Source organism: Falco biarmicus, chromosome 1 (genome assembly GCF_023638135.1).
Source record: "Falco biarmicus isolate bFalBia1 chromosome 1, bFalBia1.pri, whole genome shotgun sequence".
Taxonomy (NCBI): Eukaryota; Metazoa; Chordata; class Aves; order Falconiformes; family Falconidae; genus Falco; species Falco biarmicus.
In genome coordinates this window covers 30,543,296-30,564,021 of record NC_079288.1, presented here as the reverse complement: position 1 = coordinate 30,564,021, position 20,726 = coordinate 30,543,296, and the positions used below count along the sequence as shown (strand labels likewise).

The 20,726-nt window shown below is 47.5% G+C and overlaps 1 protein-coding gene across 1 annotated transcript; it reads left to right on the top strand.

Moving 5' to 3' along the window:
- The first annotated feature begins 243 nt into the window (after positions 1-243).
- Positions 244-19,840, top strand: RFLNA (refilin A). Its single transcript, XM_056325862.1, has 3 exons — positions 244-854; positions 12,061-12,170; positions 14,378-19,840. The coding sequence occupies exons 1-3, from the start codon at positions 645-647 to the stop codon at positions 14,709-14,711; spliced, it is 654 nt and encodes a 217-aa protein (XP_056181837.1). The 5' UTR covers positions 244-644; the 3' UTR covers positions 14,712-19,840.
- The last annotated feature ends 886 nt before the right edge of the window (positions 19,841-20,726 follow it).

Genomic DNA, 20,726 nt, shown 5'->3' with positions numbered 1-20,726 from the left:
GCCCTCCCGAGGCCGGGGGTCCCGCCGTGCGCGGGGGTTGCCTCAGGTCTCCTCGGGGGGCGCCGCCCGGAGCGGGGCGGGCGGGCGGCGCCAAATGCGCTCCTGGCCTGGGAAGTGCCTGAAAATGTGCGGCCGGGGCAGAGCTGGGGGGCCGGGGGAAGGGGAGGGCGCTCCCCGGCTCCCCTCCCACCCTCTCCGGATAAATGGGCCGCCGGGAGGCGGCGGGCGGGCGGTCGGCGGCAGCCTGTGGAGGAGCGAGGCCCGCCCGGCCCCGTCCCGCCCAGCGCTCCCTGCCGGCGGGGCCGCCCCGGGCTCCGCCGCCCGTAAACCGGCCGCATCCCCCGTGGGGCTGTGTCAGGGCTGGCGCGGGGGGATCGGGCTTTTCCTCCCTTCCCTGGGGACCCCCTGAGGGGCGGGCAGGGCGCGGGCCGGGTGGAGGGACAGCAGCGGGGGCAGCCCGGTCCGGCTGGTGCTGGCTCTGCCCCCACAGCAGGCTCGGCCCGGGCTCCGGCAGGCTGGTGGCCGCCATCGGGGCTCAGTGGGGGCCCCCCGGGCTCCTTTCCCCTCCCCTCCCCTCCCTCCCTCCGCGGCGGGCGACGCTGGAGGATTTTCTCCCGCTGCGGCCCCCTCGCTGCCCCCCAGACATGGTAGGTCACCTACAGCTGCAAGGGATGGACGAGAGCCTGAAGGAGAAGAGCCGGGAAGGCTTGCTGGACAGCCCGGACTCGGGGCTGCCCCCCAGCCCCAGCCCCCCTTTCTACTCCCTCTCGCCCGGTGAGAGCCGAGCTGGGGGCAGCGGTGGTGCGGACCCCCCGGCCCCGGGGCACCGGCGAGAGGCCAAGGACGGCAAAGTGGTAAGAACCAATCCATGGGCGCTGGGCTCCATCCTCACCGGGCCCCGGGGGGGAGAGTGGCTGGCCCAGCCCGGGAGCGGGGGGCAGCAAGGAAGGGGCCTGTGCCCGCTGGGCTGGGGCACAACGGCTGCGTCCCCCTGGGTGCGCACCTGCCTGCGCTGGTGGATGAGGGTGTCCCGGGCGGTTGGTTACCCCATCGTGGTGGCCAGTGCCCCGTCATGGCTGCCAGTACCCGATTGTGGTGGCCAGTACCTTGTTGTGTCTGCCATCCGGCGTTGGCACTGCTGCTGGTGTGCCCAGGCAGGGGGCTGGCCCAGTGCTGGCCAGGGCTTTTCTGATAAACTCACAGAAACGTTGGCAGTTTGGCTGGATAAACTCTTAATAATGGCACGGGAGTGAAGCCCAGGTCTGACCCAGGCACCACTGCCTACCTGAAGAACTGTTAATTGCTTCGTGGTGACGCTGTCCTGCCAGGTAGATACAGGTTGGAGCTGCATCCGTCTGGCCCAAGGTCGGGGAGTCCAGCTGCCAGCCATCCTTAACACCCCGGCATCCCTCGTGTGTTTTGTCAGGAGCATGGAGCCACATTTGCTGGAGCCCTGGCTGAAAGCAAGACAAAACTGTGGGTTAACCTGGGGCAGGGTACAGCCAGCTGTCTGGGGAGCTGGTAGGGAGACATGCTGTGAGGAAGGCTGTGTGCCGCTGCCCTTTGCTGGAGGAGCATTTTGTGGCATGAGCCTGCATGAAAGGCTTGTGTGCCGCACAGCCGAGCGGAGCAGGGTTAGTAGTTTGTAAACTCAGACAGCTGGCAGTAAGTGCTGTAGATTTTGGTTAGCCTGATGCAGTGCCAGTGGAGCAGTTGAGTGCAGAGTAGGATTGGGGTAGATTTATTACGACTATTATTCTGCTTTATTTTGTTTATTTCTATCCCTGAGCTACAAAAACTGTTTTTAAAACATGAAGTTCAGAGCATAAGCAGTGGTGGTGGAGGTTTTTAAAGGATGATGAAAGTTCTTCCCCAGGGATCTTTCAAAAAACTTTTTAACGTATATAAAAGACATTTGTAGGTGTATTCCACACAGTTAATTGGCTCCTATACAGAATAAAAACTGCAGCACAAATCTTTCCATGGAAAAAAATTATCTACCTATGGATCAGTGACAATTCAAACACTTCTTCCCAGTAGAGACCTTCTGCAGTGATTTTTCACACCCTCATTTACTTTATCATGTTCTAAGGCTATTTTAGCATATTATTGAAAACTGCCTCTTACTCCTGAACCTGCCAAAACCTTCCTCATGAACAATGACTCCTTCTCACCAGACTATGGTGGGTAGGGTGAGGTGTTAATTATGAAAATCAAATCTCAAACCCTCAAATGCTGTGGTTCCAAATATGGAGCTTTACCTGCAGATGACTGGGAGTGTGTGCCACCTTGATGGGACTGTTTGTGTACAAAGAGTTACCCACATGCCTCCGCTTGGGCAGAATCAAGCTGTTGCTATGTATTTGTAAAATAAAATATGGGAGGAAGATGAATGAAGGCTTACTGCACCAGAAAACAGCTGGGATGGAGGTGTCTGCAAAGCTCTCTAAAGGGGATATGACAGCCTCTGTTCCAGTAATTTGACAGTTGGCCACCACTCCTCCCAAGGAAGCCCTTAGATACTGAAGATGAAAGAGCATGAGGAAAAAAATCCTATTTCAGCTCTTGGGCTGTTAGAGGACTGAGAGTTTTAGTGCCTGACTCCAACAGGGTGGTGGTGGGGGGGAGTTATTCCTGTGACTTGTGTAAGGCAAAATTAAGTTTTCCAGGTTTGTTGTTTGTTCGTTTTTAAAAAAATTTTCATCATACATGAACGTGTTATGCATTTCTGAGGAATTAACACTGTAGATGTTTCCAAATGTTGTAATTGCATGGGTAGCCCTGGGCTGCTGTTGTTAAGAGTATGGGTTTCATACATTGTGGATGTTTCCTTGCCCTTAGTAGGTACAGCAGGTTGCAGAGATCCTGACACTGAAACCAATTTGACTGTATTATTTGGAGTGGTGCAGGACTGTGCTCTTTAACTCTGTTTGGTATGCTGCAAAATAATGAAGTAAATTGGAACTTTCACTCTATTGGACTGTGCAGAGAGTTTCACATCTCATTTCCACCCTGCAAATACTGTACTTGCAGCTGTTACTAAGAAAGCAGGAAAAATGAGAGCATTGCTTGTTTCATACTTCTAAATTTCAGTGTCTAATTAGCTTTAATCTTGCCATTTAACAAGGACTTGCAGATCTATGAGCAATTATGCAATCCATGAATGTGCTTCTGTTTAACTCTACTACTCTGCTGTTCATCAGAGCATGCAGAATTGGCAAATCAATAATTGCAGCTATTTGCACACCAAGGCATGCTTTTTTTTAATCGCCTGTTACATTGGTGTTTGTTTTGCTTATGAACGTGACAGAGCCAGGAATGCAGCCTGCACTCTTTGTGTTGTAATACTATAAAACCATATACATGCTAAGTCACTAACGGCCAAAATTCTAGTATGTACAGTTACAATAAATTGCTGTCAGGTGAAGAAAACAACATTCCAGATCTGTGGGAAGTATTTCATGCTATTCCTTGCTGCAGACCTATCAAAACCACCAGTCTGAACCCAGTTGTGTTCTTTTGCAGTCAGCTATTTTGCTCTAACTTAACAAATATGTTGAAGCATTTTTCTGCTCTAGGACAGCTCTTATACAGACTAAAATGTGATTGCGTGCCCTTATTGAAGACTTCCTTGTGTGTAAAATCTGTTCTCTCTCTGCTTTGTGTTATTAACTGTGACTCTGAAAAAGCAAACTCTCTTCTCTTTAATAAGCACAACTTTGTTTCAAAGACAATGCACCATTTATTCACATTTAACCAGCCAATTTGGCTACAGCTTTGGGATCCAAGAAAATAGGAAAGGCAATTTAGGGCCAGAGTCATAAATACCACAAGTTCAACACCATTTAGGGACTCTTTTTCTTTGCATTTTACTTGCAGTGCAGGAGAAACTGGCTTTTACGTCTTTAAATAAAATCCATGTAGGGAATTTGTCAATTGTTTTGTGCTTAAATGCAAATATCCTAATGAAAATAGAAGGTGACTTTTAATCACATTTCAGATTAAAAAGGCAGAACTAGGTAAATTGATTCTTAGAACCTGGGTTACTGAATCCTCTAGGCTTTGTGTGTAATGCTGGGCCAAAAGGAACATAAATGCAGTGAAATAGATCTCTGATAATATGTACAAAGAAACAGTTGCCGGAAGGGTACCTCAAAGTAGCCAAATCTGCTTAGTTTTCCCTGTTATTGTTGCCCTGAAATACAGTTTTAGGCTACAAGAACTGCTTTTGAGCTGTGCTGAAGTAAGCGCTTTGCATTCAATAGCGTAACTCCTGATGGATATTGGGGAGATCAGGATCATGTTTGTCTGCAGAACTATCAGTCATGCCTTCTTGAAGCAGCAGACTTCTTATCCCTTCCCAACACTGTTGCCACTGCAATGAATTCCGCCACTGCAGCAAGTTCCTTTTTACCTGAAGGACTTAAGTATTTGTGCATTCAACCTTCCTCACTGAACACTGACTTCTGTAGGACTATATCCCAGTGGATCAGCTGTCAGATGAATGCCCCTACATAGGGAATTTCTACTTATGTTCAGGAGTTGTGTTGGACAAGTGCTGTGCCAGAATCAGTCTTGTGTGGTGGAAGGAGATTCCAGCTTCATCTCAAGTGCAGAGGATACCTTGGCACAGCCTTCACAGGCATGGTCCCAACAATGGGGTCCAGGTTGGCATGTGTGCCAACCCTATTGAATTTATGGCTGATATTAAAAAACAACCAAACACTTTCCTGATATGCTACATTTTGAAGAGCTCTTGGGTCACAGAGCCAGCATCTCATCCTACACTGAAAGTGCTCCAGGAAGGAGGACTGTCTTGTGAGGAGGACAGGGTGGGGAACATGGCCATCAAAGGGTTTCCAGGCAGTATATAACTTCCAGACCTGCCAAGATGTACAGTAAAAGCACATGTGAGAGAAAGGCCCAGCACCCCAACCTGAGCCAGCCTGCAGCCCACACACTAAGTGGGTGACATGACTCTCCAAGCCCGTGTGGGTCCCAGCAGCTCTGGGGAAAGCCCCAGGCTTGTGGGAAGTGAGGCACCCATCTGGCACAGCAGCAGGGCTTACCTCAGGGGCTGGCCTTTGCAGCCCAGCATCCTGACCCACTTCTGAACTGCTCCCATGGGGTGGAATCCTGCAGGAATCCCCTGGCAGGGGTGGGCAGTGGTTTCAGTTTAACACTGCATCTGCTCCTGGCACACGCAAACCTCACCTGGCTGTCCCCTGTCCCTCAGCCCTGTCCAGTTCTGAACATGCACCCGCTCCTTTTCCTCCATGGTTCAACGCCAGCGGCGAAGGAGGGGGAGTGGGTCGCTTCTGGGCAGATCTGGGGAACAGTCGTCGGGGTCTCATCATCTGCTCCGAAAACTGTGGCTGTATCTAGGGTGGTGTCTTCTAGGTGTTTAGTTTCCATTGTGTCCCTGAGCAATGCTGTGGACGATAAGCAAAGGAGCACCCATTTCCCACTTGGAAGAGAAAAGGGAGATAGGCAGGAAGGATATAATTCTTTGAAATAATAAAGCCCTGCTTTCTACCTGCAGTCTGCATTTACTGTTATCACCTCCAAATATAATCTCATCCAGCTCCAGTATAAATTGCTCGTAATGTGCAATACGTGAAGATATTGGGAAAATAAATGGTCTGTTAAACAAATACTGCTTATCAGCTAGAACGGAGAATGTAGATGTGTGTCAAATAACTCAGCCAGATCTTTCATTACAGCTGTAAATAACAGCTGAGTAAAGTGACATTTTCATGGACCTGACATGTTACCATAGTGGGAAAAAGTGGTGAGAGATTTGCTTATGCCCTAGCTAAGTTAGGAGCTGGGAATTAGGGAAACCATCATGTTTGCAGCCCTGATGCTTGGAAAACTCTTTCCCCTTACAGTCCCTAGGGATATAATGCCACATCTTAGTGCCTTCCACATAATGACCGTAGCAAAAGGAGTCGGTCAGTTCTGCTCTTTGTGCTTTCTGGAGAAGGTTTTTTTGGGGGGTTATTTATTTCAAGTGACATCAATTTCCTTTCCTTTTTGTTGCTTTGCTGCCTGGAATTTGGAAGCTAAAGAACAGTTGGTGCATTTCAGGCTAGTTTCATGGCACTTTTTTCCTTATCGTTGTTCACTATTTGGTAACTCTGCTTCCATTCTTGTAAATTATCCCAATTACAAAGTATCTTAACAGAGCCCACTGACTCTAAATAACTGTTAGGGGTAAAATAACATTATTCTGCCCACTGTATTATTTTTGGTGTTGTTTGGAATTCTGCAATCTAAATACCCCTGGGAACCAGTCACTGAGATGGCACTCATGTCAGGTACGAAGCAATGACATGGAGCTGAAGGTTGTGTGTCCTAAAGTGAGAGCCCCCCACAATATGCCACCGCAAAGGAAGTGCTGTTGGTTAGCTGTAGACTGAATTCTCTTCAGCAACCAATTTTATCTGTGTTTGTCTATGTGCTACTTGAAAAAAGCAGAGTTTAGCAGCCCAGGCCATTACATGCCTGAAAGGCATCAGAGTTAAGACAGAGGGAAAAATGCAGCCAAGCAAGAAAGCACTTCAACTTTTTAATAATACTGTAACTCTTTGCTGGTTGAAACAAATTATGTGGTGGAAAGGAAATGAAAATGATAGCACATTTACTGCTTAATTTTCACCTTGGCTCTGTTCTGAGGTCCTAACATGCACATATGGGGCTTGCCTTTTAATCTTTCTAGTATCTTCCCTTTTACCTCCTCAGCCTTCCTGGACTACCAGACTCCTTTCCCTGTGTAGACATTACAGGGTTGTGGTGGCTTTTGCAGAGCTGCAACTGAGAAATAGCAGCACGGCTCCAGTTACTGGGGACAGATTAATCAGGTCCCAGCTGCAGCCTTCCAGCACAGTAACCCTAGGGTTTGTTCTTTGGACAGACAGACCTTGTCTGTGAATTACTTATGGACAGCCTGGTCTAAGGACACGTGGGTTTCTCTTCCTCACCACCAGTGACCCCCAGTAGTGTTGCAACAAACTCTGTTCACTGCCAGCCCATCTGTGGTGCAGGGCAATAAAGAATCTCACCTTATTTGTGAAGTGCCTGGAGATCGCTGAGTGATTGCTAGAAATGAGCCAAGGATCATAATTTTCTCAAGGGAGCTCAGCAGTCCAGTGTTCCTCTTCTTTCAACCATTCCTGTGCAGAAGGAAAAAGAATTGAGTCAGTATTTTTTTTGACAGGCAGAACATTTTTGTTCTGTTTTTACCTTAAAACAGATTGGAAGGAGCTGGTGTCAAACTGTTGCCAAAAAGCCAGCTTTTGATATGTGCCAAGCATATAACATTTCAGCTCCAAAGACAAATCTTTTGGAAAGCTCATATCCCCTGTTCCTTACTTCCCAACTCCAGGTGAGATGCAGGAGCAGACATTTCAGAACATCACTGGAGGTAAAACAAAATGTCATCTGAAGTGCCTTCCAGTTGCTGCAGTGTAAAACCTCTTAATGACCCTTTCACTCTGTTCAGTTGCTTGGTTGGTGAGCAGACTACAGGGTCTTAGGATGATTTCTGTTTTCAGACTGCGCTTTGCAAGTTATTTACATCTTCCATGTGCAGACTTGCAGGTGACTTCAAGGTTTCTGACCTGCAGCAGCTCATGGTACTACTCGTGGTAGATAAGTGGGAATCTGTAATGGTCTCTTACGAGTGGTAGAAGTTCATGGCTTTGGCTTGCCAAGTCCATAATTGTTGGAGCTTTCTAAATGAATCAAGCCAAGCCTGCAGGTCTGAAGCTGGCGGTTGTTTGCTGCATATGAAATGCATTAGGAAATGAATGCCTTTTGTCACCCTTCCCTTGCCCTGAGCAAGGTAAACTATAACCCACAATGGAAACAGTCTCATCACCACCTCTCCATCCAGAACTAACCTGGAGAGGACTTAATCCAGCTGTCACCAAATTCGGTGGCAACTTCTTGACTCTGATTGATTGTCATGCATGACAGAGCCTCGTTTCTCCATGCACACTGGTGGGGTTTCTGCAGCACATCCTTGTTTCCTGTGCCCTGCCACGGGACACATGATTTCCCTGCCATGGGACATGTGATTTCAACAGGCACCATTTGCCTCTGTGCCCATGCTCTGACTGAGCAGCACCCTGGCACCCTGCACTGTGCAGCCTGTCCCCATACAAATGCTGGGGGCCAAATAACCCGGCCATGTTCCTGCTGGAACATTCCACAGGAAGGACCTCGCCTTCTGCATCCTCATCTCTAGGTATGTTTAGACCATGCTTAGTGTCAGCATATGTTAGCAAGAAGTGTGAAGATCTGCTTGCCTGGAGGCACTGAAAAAGCTTCTTTGAAACTGCTTCTTTAAAACTGCACTTTACAGATCCCCTTTTGGAATGGTTAAGAAATTTGGATTTCTCCTGCATTAATCTAGGCAAGAAGCTCGTGGCTACCATTCCACCCAAGTTTGTTACTTGCATTCTAGCAAGCTAGTCTGGATCTGAAAAGCATCTTAATTCACAGCTGTTCCATATTACCCAATCTTCACTTGTCCCTGGCCAGTAAAGTAAAGAAGGTACTTGCATAGCCTAAACTCACAGTAAGACAACATTGGGGTGCCTATGCAGCTCAGACAAGTGCCTCCCAGCCTTTTTTCTGGTTATCTAAGTTTGCAATCAGTTTTGACAGCACGGCCTGAAAACATTGGTTGTTTAGAAGCTGGGACAGAAGAGCCTTCCCAATTCCCTTCTGCCTCTCCACTTTTTGGATGGTTGATACAGAGTGTGAAACTGTCTTTGGTGGCTGTGACCTGCTTTCCCCGATAGGGGAAACAGCAAACCACCAGCTTGCTGGTTACACTCAGAACTACTGCCCCTTCCCAGCCAAGGTGAGCATGGCAAAGGCTCCCCAAAGGCAGTTCATGAAGAGAGCAGGGTGTACGGAGCACTCCATATGCACTTTCTTAGGCTGCCAGTCACACAAAAGAAGATGGAGCTGGGCATGGACGTGGGTGCATGCCCTCCGAAAAAAATCTGTGTGGTCCTGGAAGAGGCAGTGGTAGTTTAAGGCTTTCCTTTCAGAGCCTGTTGCAAACCTGCACCCTGTTCAGCAGCATTGTCTTCGGAATATAAAAGCCCAAACCACTTAAAATTCAGCATTGTTTTGTGAGAGTCATGGTTCATGGTAAAAATAGGACATTCAAATATTTATCAGTTAAGAGGTATCATACCTTTAGGTCTGCTCTTCATGTTACAGGACAAGGCCCACCTTTCTGCCCTCTGCAAATCCAGTGTTTCATCTAGGAAGCTGGAAACACCTGCTGAGCTGAGCTTTTCAAAGGGAGGGTCAGAGGTGATAATTTTCTCACCTCACCTGCAAGCAGAGACCAGTTTGGGGCCTTTTGGACAAGACCTCCTCTTAAGTGGGCCCAGTGTAAAAAGAGGGCAGGTTCTCAGCTGGAGTTTTGCCAATGTCAAGTATGGCCACAGGAGTATAAAGACAAAGAGAAGTCTCCTGAAGAAGGGACATGTATCCCCAGCCTTTCTTCCTTCACCAGTTAAAGCAATGTGCATCTCCCTGCAGGTGAACCCCCAAAAGGCCACCTTGCCTGCTGTTTTCAGAGCCCACGAATGCATGTGCACGTGGTGTTGGACTCCTGTGCCCAAATGAACCTCTCCTCATGTACAAGATCTGTTTAGGAAGAGCTCTGGCCTTGTGCAGACTGTTAAAAGCTGGAAATCTGCACCCTTGTGAACTAAGGCATGTCTGATGTAAACAATTTCACATTTCAGAAGCAAAGAGCTTTATTTAAGACCAGAAAGCCTGCCCTTTCCCTCCCCTGTGAAGAGTGTTGAAAGCAGTCCAAGAATGAACTTTGCCTTTTGACTAGTGTTTGGTGGTGAGGGTGTCTATATATATGTATATATTTTTTTTCCCCCATACCTATGCAAATACTGTCTTTTTTTTTGACAATGGAACAGAAATATTAAATCAAAAAGAGGAGTTGGCCCTTTTACTTTACAGTTTAACACAGTAGTAAACTGCAGGGATAATTCAGTGTGGAAAGGGTAAACAGCTTTGTGGCTTTGGGACACAGAATTGAAGGGCTTGGCAAATTCAGATGAAGCAATGACATTTTTTGCCTTAGCCTAAGGCAGAAAGCCCAAGCCACTAGAGAAAGTCAGACCTCAGCTAGTGGGATCTGATGCTGTTGAGTGGACTCATCAGAGCTTTGCCATTTAACACCAGCATGAAGGATAAACTGGCAAGCATTTGGGGACCTGTGTGTTGTACAGGGTAGGGCACAAGCTGCAATACCTCTTACCCAGCACTGCCAGTAGGAACCAGGTCACAGCTCCAGTGTTCTCTCCTCTATCACCCAACCAGAAGATGCTCAGCAAGGTAAAAAGGAGTAGCATGCAAAGAGCAAGCCAATACAAGAGCTGTGTCTTCAGCTACCATCAGTGGATTCTGTGAGTCCTGAGATGATCGTACTGATTTACACTGGTGAAATATGGCTGTGGTTCTAGCACATACAGCCTACACATGGTGGAAGGCAGAAAAACTCCATGAACTTTTCAGCCATCTGGACACCTCTCAACCCTGCACAGAGACTGCTAGCCATCTCCTTTAAAGACATCCTGTGTCCCCGTCTGTCATACTGCTGACAGAAAAGTGGTAGCAGGGACCAAAACCTGCAATGATATTTTTCCAGGAGGGCAGGATTAGGCTTAATTAGCTGCTGGGCTTGGTCCAGACACCAAACACAGGATCCCTATATTTGGGAACTGATATTTAAGAGCACTCCAGTATAGAGAAGTAGGATTACTCATTTTTGTGGTGGGCAGAGGAGCCTAGGCTGGACTGTGACAATTTGTCAGAGTAACTTCAGGGTGTAATTAGTCTTAAAAGTCCAGGTTTCAGTGTCATGAATTGGAGCAGTTCCATTCATTGAAAAGTCCTGGCTTGAAGCTGGTTTCCTGCACTGCAGAGGCCGCAAGATGCCCCAGCGTCTCACCCCACACTCAGCCGTGCACAGTTAACTGCAGTGTCCCTTGGAGCATGACACCGTTTTTGGCACAGAGACTTCAGCAAGTCTACCACTTGCCACGCTAGATCGTTTCAAGGGATACATTATTTTCAGCATATATATATATGTATATAAATACATACACACCTCACCTCAGTAGATGAACATCCTTTAAGTCAGCAGACAGGCCCTATCTGTGTTACATCAGACTTGGAGCACTTCACCATGCTGGTGCACTTGGCGTTGTTGTAAGACTTGTTTATTCATAACAGTGAAGGCAACATCAGGACTAAAGAAAACCCACAAACAATTACAATTCTTATGAGATACAAGAAAGGAAGAAGGAAAGGAAGGGCTGAATTTCAACGGACAGATCCTGCAGCATGGAGCACCGGAGATGTGGGCAGAGCTGCTTACCTGGGAGATGTGCTGCGCAGAGGGCAGTGGTGGTGGTGGTGGGTGGAGGGCAGCATCAGCCCTGGGAGCTGGAAGTCAGCCTGAATATTGACACAGCCACGAGTGGCAGATCAGAAAGTCAGGGCATCTTAAATACAAGGCCTGAGCAAGGCTTCTCTATGTGAGGATGGGGGTTAATGGCCCCGTTCTCTGTCAGCCACCTCAGGGCTGTTTTTTGGCAAATTGACAACGGTGCTCCCCTTTCAGCGTGGAGAACAGTGCCTTCCTCCATGCCATCAACACTCCGCTAGCCTGGGGCCCTGCTACAAACCTGGAAGAGACAGGGACTGCAAAGGAGGAGCTGAGTGACGCTGAGAGTGCAAGCAAGGCGAGCTTAGCTTGCATGAAACAAAGTTGGTTCTGATGCTGCTGCCACAGTCACCTGTTCTCATTGCCAAAGAGCCTGTCACTTGCAGTGTACCCACAGGATTCCGGGGAGATGGAGTTCAGCAGGGTTGGAGGCACTGGTGTCTCCTACCAGCACTGAACGCGTTGCTGCTGGCTGCTCATCTGCTAGCCACAGCACATTATGAACTGTGCCAGCCTCAGCTGTTGTGCCCCAACACTTGCTGTGCTCTTCTTCCCTGCAGATGCCTTACCTGCTCCTGAACCCGTCCATGCCAGAGATGAGGCCTCGAATGCATCCTGTGTTTTTTGGAGAAAGCATTGAGGTCAGCCCTGAGCCTGTGCAGGAAATCAGGTACAGATGGGACTGGGTGGGTGAGTGAGTGGGGATTTCTGTCTTTTTTCTGGTGCTTTTCCTTCTGCAAAAAATTAAAATGTGTTACAAATGGGGATCATGGTTATTTTGATGGGAAGGGAGGTACAGGTGGGAGAGTAATACCTGAATGAAAGACACTGACAGCAGCAGAGACGGAGGGGTGGAGGCAAGAGATGGAGGGAGGTCCTAAGAGGTCCCAAGGCTTTCTCCTTCTAAGGCCAACTCAAATCCAAGGCTATGAGAGAAAACCATTACCACCTGTAGGCTTGATGGCCTCTACCAAGTAACCTGATGATCTTCATCCTGTTCCCTGCTGACTTATATCCTCAGAAGCAGCAACACCCTTGTAATTGGCACCTGTTTTTGTTAGCCCTTGCAGCAGAGAAACCCAACATGAGACCAGACCACAGAGACAGAATGAGGTCCTCAGGAGATGGTCCCTTAAAGCAGCGATGGAGGTGTTCTGGCCTCTTGTGGGGCTGGTGTTGCTGATGGATAAATGGTCTTGTCTCTTCTTTGCTTTTTTACTGGTGTGGAATGCACTGTGCAAACAGCATGGAGCAGTTCCACACAGCTTGGGGCAGGGTTGGTGGGAGGACTGTAAACCCAATTCCCACCCCCCACAACCTATGCAAACGTCTCTCTGGAAATGTACCCCAGTAAATCTCTGCTTGCTGAGGAACTGCCAGCGGGCATGTTTTTATGGTGATTACATCGGAGTCTTGTTTTATGTGTGCTGAATGACTTGCTTACACCCTAGCTGTGCAAAATACATTACTGCAGCTCAGATTACATGCAGTGCACAATCAGTCAACCCCCCTCAGGCTGGAGGTAATGACAAGCACACACCCAGCTTTTAATCTTTTTTTATAGGGAGCTGCACATTCCTTGGCTGCTGATTGCTGGAGGAATGAACGTTTGGGGAGTGGGGAAAACAAGTGAAAGTCCTGCTGCTCCCCATGGCCAGGGATTCTAGGAAAAGCCCTTTACGTGGTCTGGTGTCCATATATCCCTTCTGGATGCCTACAGGAAATGGGCAGGGCAGTGACATCCCACATTTTGTAGGTTCTTCATCTGCAGCTTTTGACATGACCAATTCCTTTGAGACCAGTGGCTGGGATGTTGGACAGCCATAGCCCACAGCATCCCTTCACTTTACCTGCTATTTAACCATTGCTTGGGTTTTCTGTAGGCCCCAACAAGCAACCTTCACCCCTCGTCTCCCAGCACTCTGATTTTAGCTAGGTGAGATTTGTGCTCTGATGGCAAGGCAATATAAAGAAAAAAAGACAAACGCAGCTTTGACAGCTCAACAAGTGACAATTACACCATGTTTCTGCCATCTATGAAAACTGTATTTATGGCATTGTTTTCCTCCCAGGCTAGAGCCTGCATGGACGACAGGGCCTGTGAAAGCAGCAGCAGGCATGCTGTGTTAAGTAGGCATCCCCTGACCCCAGTGTGGCATCCCATGCCCGTGGCCCACCAGCCACATCTGTGCAGCCCAGTTACTGGGGCAGTGACCCCCCCAAGACTAGCACTAGCAGTAGGGAGTGTGGTGAGACCATGAGTCAGTGATGAGGAGACCTTCGTTTCGCAGGAGCCCTCAGCATTTCAAGTTGATGCTGCATGGTTGCGCTTATTGAAAATGCTCAGGAAAATGGTGGATCAGGAATTTTCCAGGGATTTCAAGCCTTTCCCGCACAGTCCATGGATGCATGCCCAGTCCTCAGCCTCTGACCTATGCCAGCTGAAGGGTTTCACTATCTCTTGATGATTTGCTGTGCTAGCAGGGTGTTTGCCTCCAGTGTAGCCCTCAAGGTTGAGCTGAGGCCCCAGTGATGCTCCCGGAAGAAACCAGAGGAAGAAATGGGTTGCTTGGAGCCTCTGCAACAAGGTTTTTTCTACCCAGGCATGAGCAGGCAGGCCTGGTTCTCTGTGCACATGCCCTGGTGAAATGCTGAGATGGATTCACAGCAAGGTGGGGTTCCACCAATATTCACCAGCAGGAAGGAGTCCTCTTGGCCCTCTGTTTTGGGTTGTAGGGTTGGCAGCTGCCCTGGCCAATTTCTGTGCGGTGAGAGGTCATAAACGTTGCCAGCTCCGAAGGGTTAGAGAAGAGTCCTGCCTGTCTTCTCTCCTTTGCTCCCTGGGCTGTGTTCCTGATACCTCGCTGTCCTTTGTAGGTGCAATTCCGAGGTGAAGTACGACTCTGAGAAGCATTATCGGGATGACATCTTCTACGGCCCCATTCCTACTGTCACTGCCTACAGTGAGACAGTCATTGCTGCTCCCAATTGCACCTGGCGGAACTACAAGTCCCAGCTGATCTTTGAGCCCCGCCAGAAGCCGCTGAGGTTTCAGAGCACGACCATCATTTTTCCTAAGCGTGCCAAGAACATTTACCGGACCACCCTCAACTACAGCTTGGGTTGTGCCAAGCGTTGGTTTGCTTCCAGTGTGCAGCTGGAACTCTGCGAGGAAACCAGCCCGTGCGTCATCTACAGTGAGACCCTCTGATCCGCCCTGCCGCTGGCAACCTTGTGACCTCAAGGAGGCTGTGGCCTTTGCTGTCTCTGGCTGGGTCTTCATTGATGGCAACTGAATATTAATGGCTGGAGAACACGTTGTCTTGGGTGAGGCTGAACTGGCTGGGAGGAGGCTTGCAGGGCACGGGATGGTTTTGATCAGTGAGAGGCTGGCTTGTATTTTGCGACGTTCCTGACATTCATGATCTGGATTTTATTTTTGTTTTTTTTCCAAGCATATCTATTTTTGACTTGTGTTTAGATGAAATCAAGATGACAAAGGACCCTACTACCCATACCAGAGTGCTGCCTTGTGAGCTCTATAGGTCTCGCCTAGGACATAGGTGAGACTCACTGTAACCTTCAGAGTTATTTTGATCTTTGCAAAGGGAAGACCAACTGCAGAGTCAGCGTCCAGTCTGCCCAGCACACACCAAGCCAGGTTTAGAGTTCAAGTACAGAGGAGGCAGTTATTTGTATCAATACATCACAGCTTGCTCCAACAGCTCATCTGGGAGATAGCTGCAGTATTACACCACTGCAGTAACCTTACTGGGAGGAGAGGGGACTGCCACCAAGAAAAAGAGGAGGAACACAAGCACACGGTGCTCTTGCTAGCAGCTAGATGTTTATCTACCATAGCAAGGCACAGCACAACCAGGAGATGGGAGAAAGGCCAACCCTGACACATGGCCACCTGTTCTGTGAGCCCAGCCAAGAGTCTGCAGGGGAGACTGAGGAACCTGAATAGCTGAAGGGCTATTTTCTAAAAGTGCCCGAGTGATTTAGGAGCCCAGTGCTCTTTTTCAAAAGTACTGTCAGTCCAAGTGTGCCATGCTGTTCGTTGTCTTGAACACCCCATTTATAGGGATCTTTACGCACTTGCAGCCCTTTTGAGTTTCAGGGTAGGGCTGTATTGCAGAGAGGAGTGCAGACAGGGAGATGCCAGAGCAGGGTTAACTCATGAGCAAGGCTGCTCACCCTCTCAATAGTTTCCATACCTGTGGCGTGCACAGCTTCACTGACTGTGGAGGAGCAGCCAAACTTTCTCAGCGTAGAGCTTGAAGGATTGAAGAGCCCAAATCCATCCAGGTTTTCCTTAATCAGCCAGGCTGTAGCAAGTCAACAGCACTTCACAAAGAGCTGAGCTGTCTCTGCAAAAGGATCAAGAAACACTGAGAGAGCAGGAGTCACTACAGCCATCCTAAGATAAACCATTCCCCACTGGTGAATCACATCTCCCAGAATCTCTTGACTCTGGTAGCTCACTGAAAATCTGCAAGAGCCTGGATTCCCACAAACCTATAACCTTTGAAAATAGCATGGAATTGTCTCAAAAAATCTTACCAAGAATTTTTGCATGCTGCTCGGAAGAGTCCAGACTTAGAAAATAACCACACAGCTCCAGAAATCAGTTTCCAGCTTTCCCTCTTCTAAACTTTCCATTTTGTTCCTGACTTGCTGCGAGTCTGATCGAGTTATTTCAGAACACAACTGAGCAGCCAAGTCAGAAAACCTATTAACAATGTCAACAAGACAGAGCTGATTGCCCAGAACAGTTGACGCACAAACCCACAGAGATTAAAAAAAAATAATCTGAAAAACTTAAAAAAAAAAATATTAAATAATGACTTACAAAGATACTTTTTCCATCAGTTTCAAAAGGCAATTGGTAAATGTGACCAGAACCATGACCTTTATGAAACAGAGTTCTCTTGTTTAAAATGAAGCACATTTTTTCCACCAGAGGTAAATATAAGGTCTTTCTATACAAACTTAAATCCTGACAGCTGAAGCATCATTAGTATTGAAAGATGTGGGCTATGGCAGCGATGAACTCCCTCTCTATTTGGGAGTTAGGACTTGGTAGGGAGAAATCTCTCAAAGGATTTCCAAGGCTTCCACCTACTGTTGAATTCTTTTCAGCAACACAGATACAAGGATTATATTTGTTATCGGTCAGATTTTGCTGTCACTGACTGTCAGCATCAAAGCCTGGAAAACCAGCATTTGCCTCCAAAGGGACGATGATGCCTGAAGCAACCCTTCTCCCCAGAGCTCCTGCAAGCATGAGTGTTGCAGAATTAGCTTAGGCAGCAGGGCAGTTGAAGTGAGGATAAATGTAGTCCCAGTGCAACGTGAGCTGGCGATGCACTTACTTGCTAGCACGTATTGGGGCCTATCCTGTTTCGCCAAGTGCTGGTGAGCGAGTCTTGTGACCAGTGGAAATTCTCATCTGCCTTCCTGGGTACATCCTAAAGGCTCAGAGGGCTCTTTCCATGCACCTGTGAGAGTCTGTAGCAAAGCGGGGAGGTTTCCAAGCTGAGCGCCAGTGTAATCCAGGTTCAAAAGCAGGGCCAATATTCATGCCCAGGAGATCCCTGCATGATGACAGATCAGATTGCAGGCATCTCCACTGAGCAAGCATGGAGGCAGGCTGACCTCAACGCCAAAGGGATGCCAGAGACTCCATATTCTGACCATACATCAGGCTTTTCTCCTGTTAACAGTTGGATTATCCCCCTGCTCCAAGCACAAAATCGAATTTTGATCTTGCTGGTACTTGAGCAGGACAGGTTTTCACCAGAAATCTCTTTATTATGGCCAGCTGCAGGCTTCTGCCTGCTTTAGTCTGCTGTTAGTTCTGCTTCATAAACATTGGCTGCGACAGAAAAAAAAGAATTCAAAGAAAGATGAAAAACTAGTGGGCAAATACAAATCTTGTGGAGAGACCTGAAGCACAGCCTGGTCTGTCACCAGGCAGGGAGGGGGGCTGCTAAGGCAAAGTCTCACAGGTGGATGGTAGGGTGCAATGGAGGGCTGCATCCTTGGCGCAGCAGGGTCCACACACATCCAGGCCAGGCCTCTCTGAAGCTTTTTGTTTTCTTTTCTTTGCAAATAGATAAGAAATGACCTAACATGCTCCTGCTCCTTTAAGCTTCAGCAGTTTTTCTGGTTTTACCATGTCAGGAAAAAAAGACACAGAGTAGCTTGGGTTTCTAGGCTGCTGAACATGCTTTGAGCTCTGGAGCCATGGACAGGCCATGGTGGGCTACCACCCTGGACCACATCCAAACTATGACATTGCCAAGTATCTGAGACCTGTAGAACATTTTGAAAAATACCTTCTTACATGGTGTCTCCCATGGGCCCATCACAGGCTGCTTTTCTTCTCAGAGAAAGCTGGAATTGGAACGGGACTTTGTTTTTCCTGAGGACAAGAAAACCACAGAGGGTCAAGCCTTCACCCTTGCCTGGTTGCAGATCCCACCTTCCCCACCCACCCTCTGCCCCTATTGCTCCTATCCCTATGGCTGGGTTAGGTGGTGGTAGAAGAGCAAAAGTTCATGTTGCTCATGACTGGGAAAAGTGATGACTTTTTTTTCTTTTGCTTAAACACCAGAAACTGACTTTTGTGTGTGTGTTGCCAATTAAGAATCACACCAAGCAGCCAAGACGTGTCTTACCTGTTGCTGTGTCTGTACATCTAAAAGGAACGGTTAGTCCCACTAGAGATGTGTTTTTCTTTTAAGTGGAGCATTATTAATCTCAGCCAACAGATCTTTGTTCATGTATATTTGCTCGAAGATACAAATGATAAATTTATAGTATGGAAATGCTGCGTACAAAGGTGAGTTTCCTCAAGCAGCTGGGACCATGGCTACATGCTTCCTCCCCAGGAATCTAATGTGGCTGATGCCCACAGTCCTATAAGCCTGATGGGTGAAGTCAGACTGCCTTTAAGAATTATTTTCCGTCAATAGTTATTTTTGAGATCAGTTTTTCGGATGGAGGTGGGGGGGGAGGAAGGTTGGTTTTTTCAATATGGAAAGTCACTGTCTCAAAGGTGCGGTGTCTGCCCTTCATCCTCTTCATTCCTGTGATTGTTTCACCCCTGAATGCAACAGAGCATGCTTGTGTCTGGTCTGCCTGTGTTGCTGTCATTGCATTTGGGGCCAAAAGGAGGGAACCCTAACTAAATACTGAACTTTCAGAATCTGCAGAATACTTTGCACAAACCACAGCGAACAACTTTGACCAAAACAGTTTACTGCTTCTTTTGTCTTTAATCTTTTTTTTCCTTTTTCTTTCTTTTTTTCTTTCTCTTTTTTTCTCCTAAGCCAGCTCTACTTGTCTCAATGTGAAATACAGATTCGCACCCTAGGTGCATACTTTCTGGGAATGATGAAACGAGGTTTGGGTGTTGATAGCAGTGTTTGAGTGAGCTGCTGGTCAGAGAAGTGAATGCTATTTACTATTTATGTTGAGTGTGTCTTTAAAAAAATGGGAAAGGTCACTAGAAGGCTAATGAGCAAAGGACTTTGTAGAACAAACTGAAGACTAAAGACTGCGTGAATCTGGTTTAGAGGCAAATGGTTCTCTGGGTGATCATTGTGAGCTAGGATATTTAGCCGTTTTAGTTTTAACCTGCCTTTTTTCTGTAGGGAATGGCATCCTTGCCTGCCTTAGAGCTGAAACAAGATCGGATCCATCATCTGTCACAGTCATTCAGTCCCACTGAAGTCTGTGAGCATCAGTGTTCCCCAGGCTTGCGGGAACTGTGTGTATCAAGCACACATGCACAGAGCTGTGTCTCTGTGGAGGTGGGGGAACACACTATAGGGAATGATGGATCTTGTGGGATACTCACATTTCTACGGCCTTACAAACTCAGCTCCCTGAGGATCACCTCATCACTCACAAATTGATCTGTTCTGAACATCTCCCCTAAAGCTCTCCTATAACTATTGTATTTTATAAGTCTTGGGAGGCACTAATTCTTTTTCAGGTACTGTAATGGCCATCAAAATGAGCAAAGTATCCTACCATGTGAATTGTGGCCTGAAGATGGGGTTGAAAGGTGTTTGAAGGTTAGAGAAGGAAAAAGAGAACTTATAACTGGTGGAAATGCATAAGGATGTGTCATATTTTTATTTTTGTAAGTCTGATTCTTTAAGTGCTTGTAAAGTACTTTACTGTTGTATATGTGGTGATGCAGTAGTTCACAATATCCTTTTATTTTTATATATTCCCCCTCCACAATAATCCCTTTCTGTTCAACTCATAGAGAGTAATTTAAGGAGACAAAATTTATATATCATAATAAAATGCTCAAACTATCATGCTGATGTATCCAGAATTTCCTCCCCCTTCCTTATCCATGTACTTGGTGCTTAATGCCCCTTTCCCATCCAGAGGGAATGTTTTTGGCGTGTCCCTCTCACCTGTGGGTTTCAGCCCAGCTCCCCATGGTTGGGAGGCTGTGGTGTCAGGCAGTCAGTGCTGTGATGTGTAAAACCTGCTCTATCATATATGCCCAGGAAGAGTTGAAAAGCAGAGGGCACAAAATTCATGCTTCTTGCAGAAGCAGTTTTACCTTTCAAAATATCACTGGTCAGCAGTTTTACCATTTCTTCACTTGAAATTTCCCTTTTCCTGCTTGATCTTGTTCTACCCAGCTATGAAGCCTGGTGTTCAATCTAGATAATTCCTCTCACAGCTTTTCCATGGCCTTCAAGAGGAGGAAGAACCACCATAACGCTCATTTCATATCCAGCTATCCATGTCCTAGTACAGTATCAGGACCCCTGCTACGTCCTGGCTTTCCAGATCATGAAGGCAGATGGGTTGCATCAGAGCTAAACCCCTGTCTGGCCATGAAGTGCGTATTAAAGCCATTGCTGTAAATGCCTCAGGCTCACCAGCCAGCTATTAGTAGGGCGCTCAGCTGTCTTCCAAGACCTAAGATGTCTGCAGGGAGAATCTGACACTAATCCTTATGGAAAAATCACATTGGATTTATAGGGATGAAGTCAATAGGCTTGGACGAAAACGGCTGTTAAACTCTAAGGGATGGAAAGGAGGAAAGGCATGTTAGGCAAGAGGCTTGCTTCAGGTGCACGGGAAGTGCCCATGTCCTCATCCCAGGCTTTTTGACACAAATCACAGCTGAACTGCTCCTAGAATGAAGAATGGGAGACATGCTTATGCTCAAGCACCTGAGGAA

Coding starts and splice junctions, on each gene's coding strand:
- RFLNA (XM_056325862.1), top strand. CDS start 645: ATGGTAGGTCACCTACAGCTGCAAGGGATGGACGAGAGCCTGAAGGAG. Junction 855..12,060: donor AGGCCAAGGACGGCAAAGTG/GTAAGAACCAAT, acceptor TCTTCCCTGCAG/ATGCCTTACCTGCTCCTGAA. Junction 12,171..14,377: donor GAGCCTGTGCAGGAAATCAG/GTACAGATGGGA, acceptor TGTCCTTTGTAG/GTGCAATTCCGAGGTGAAGT.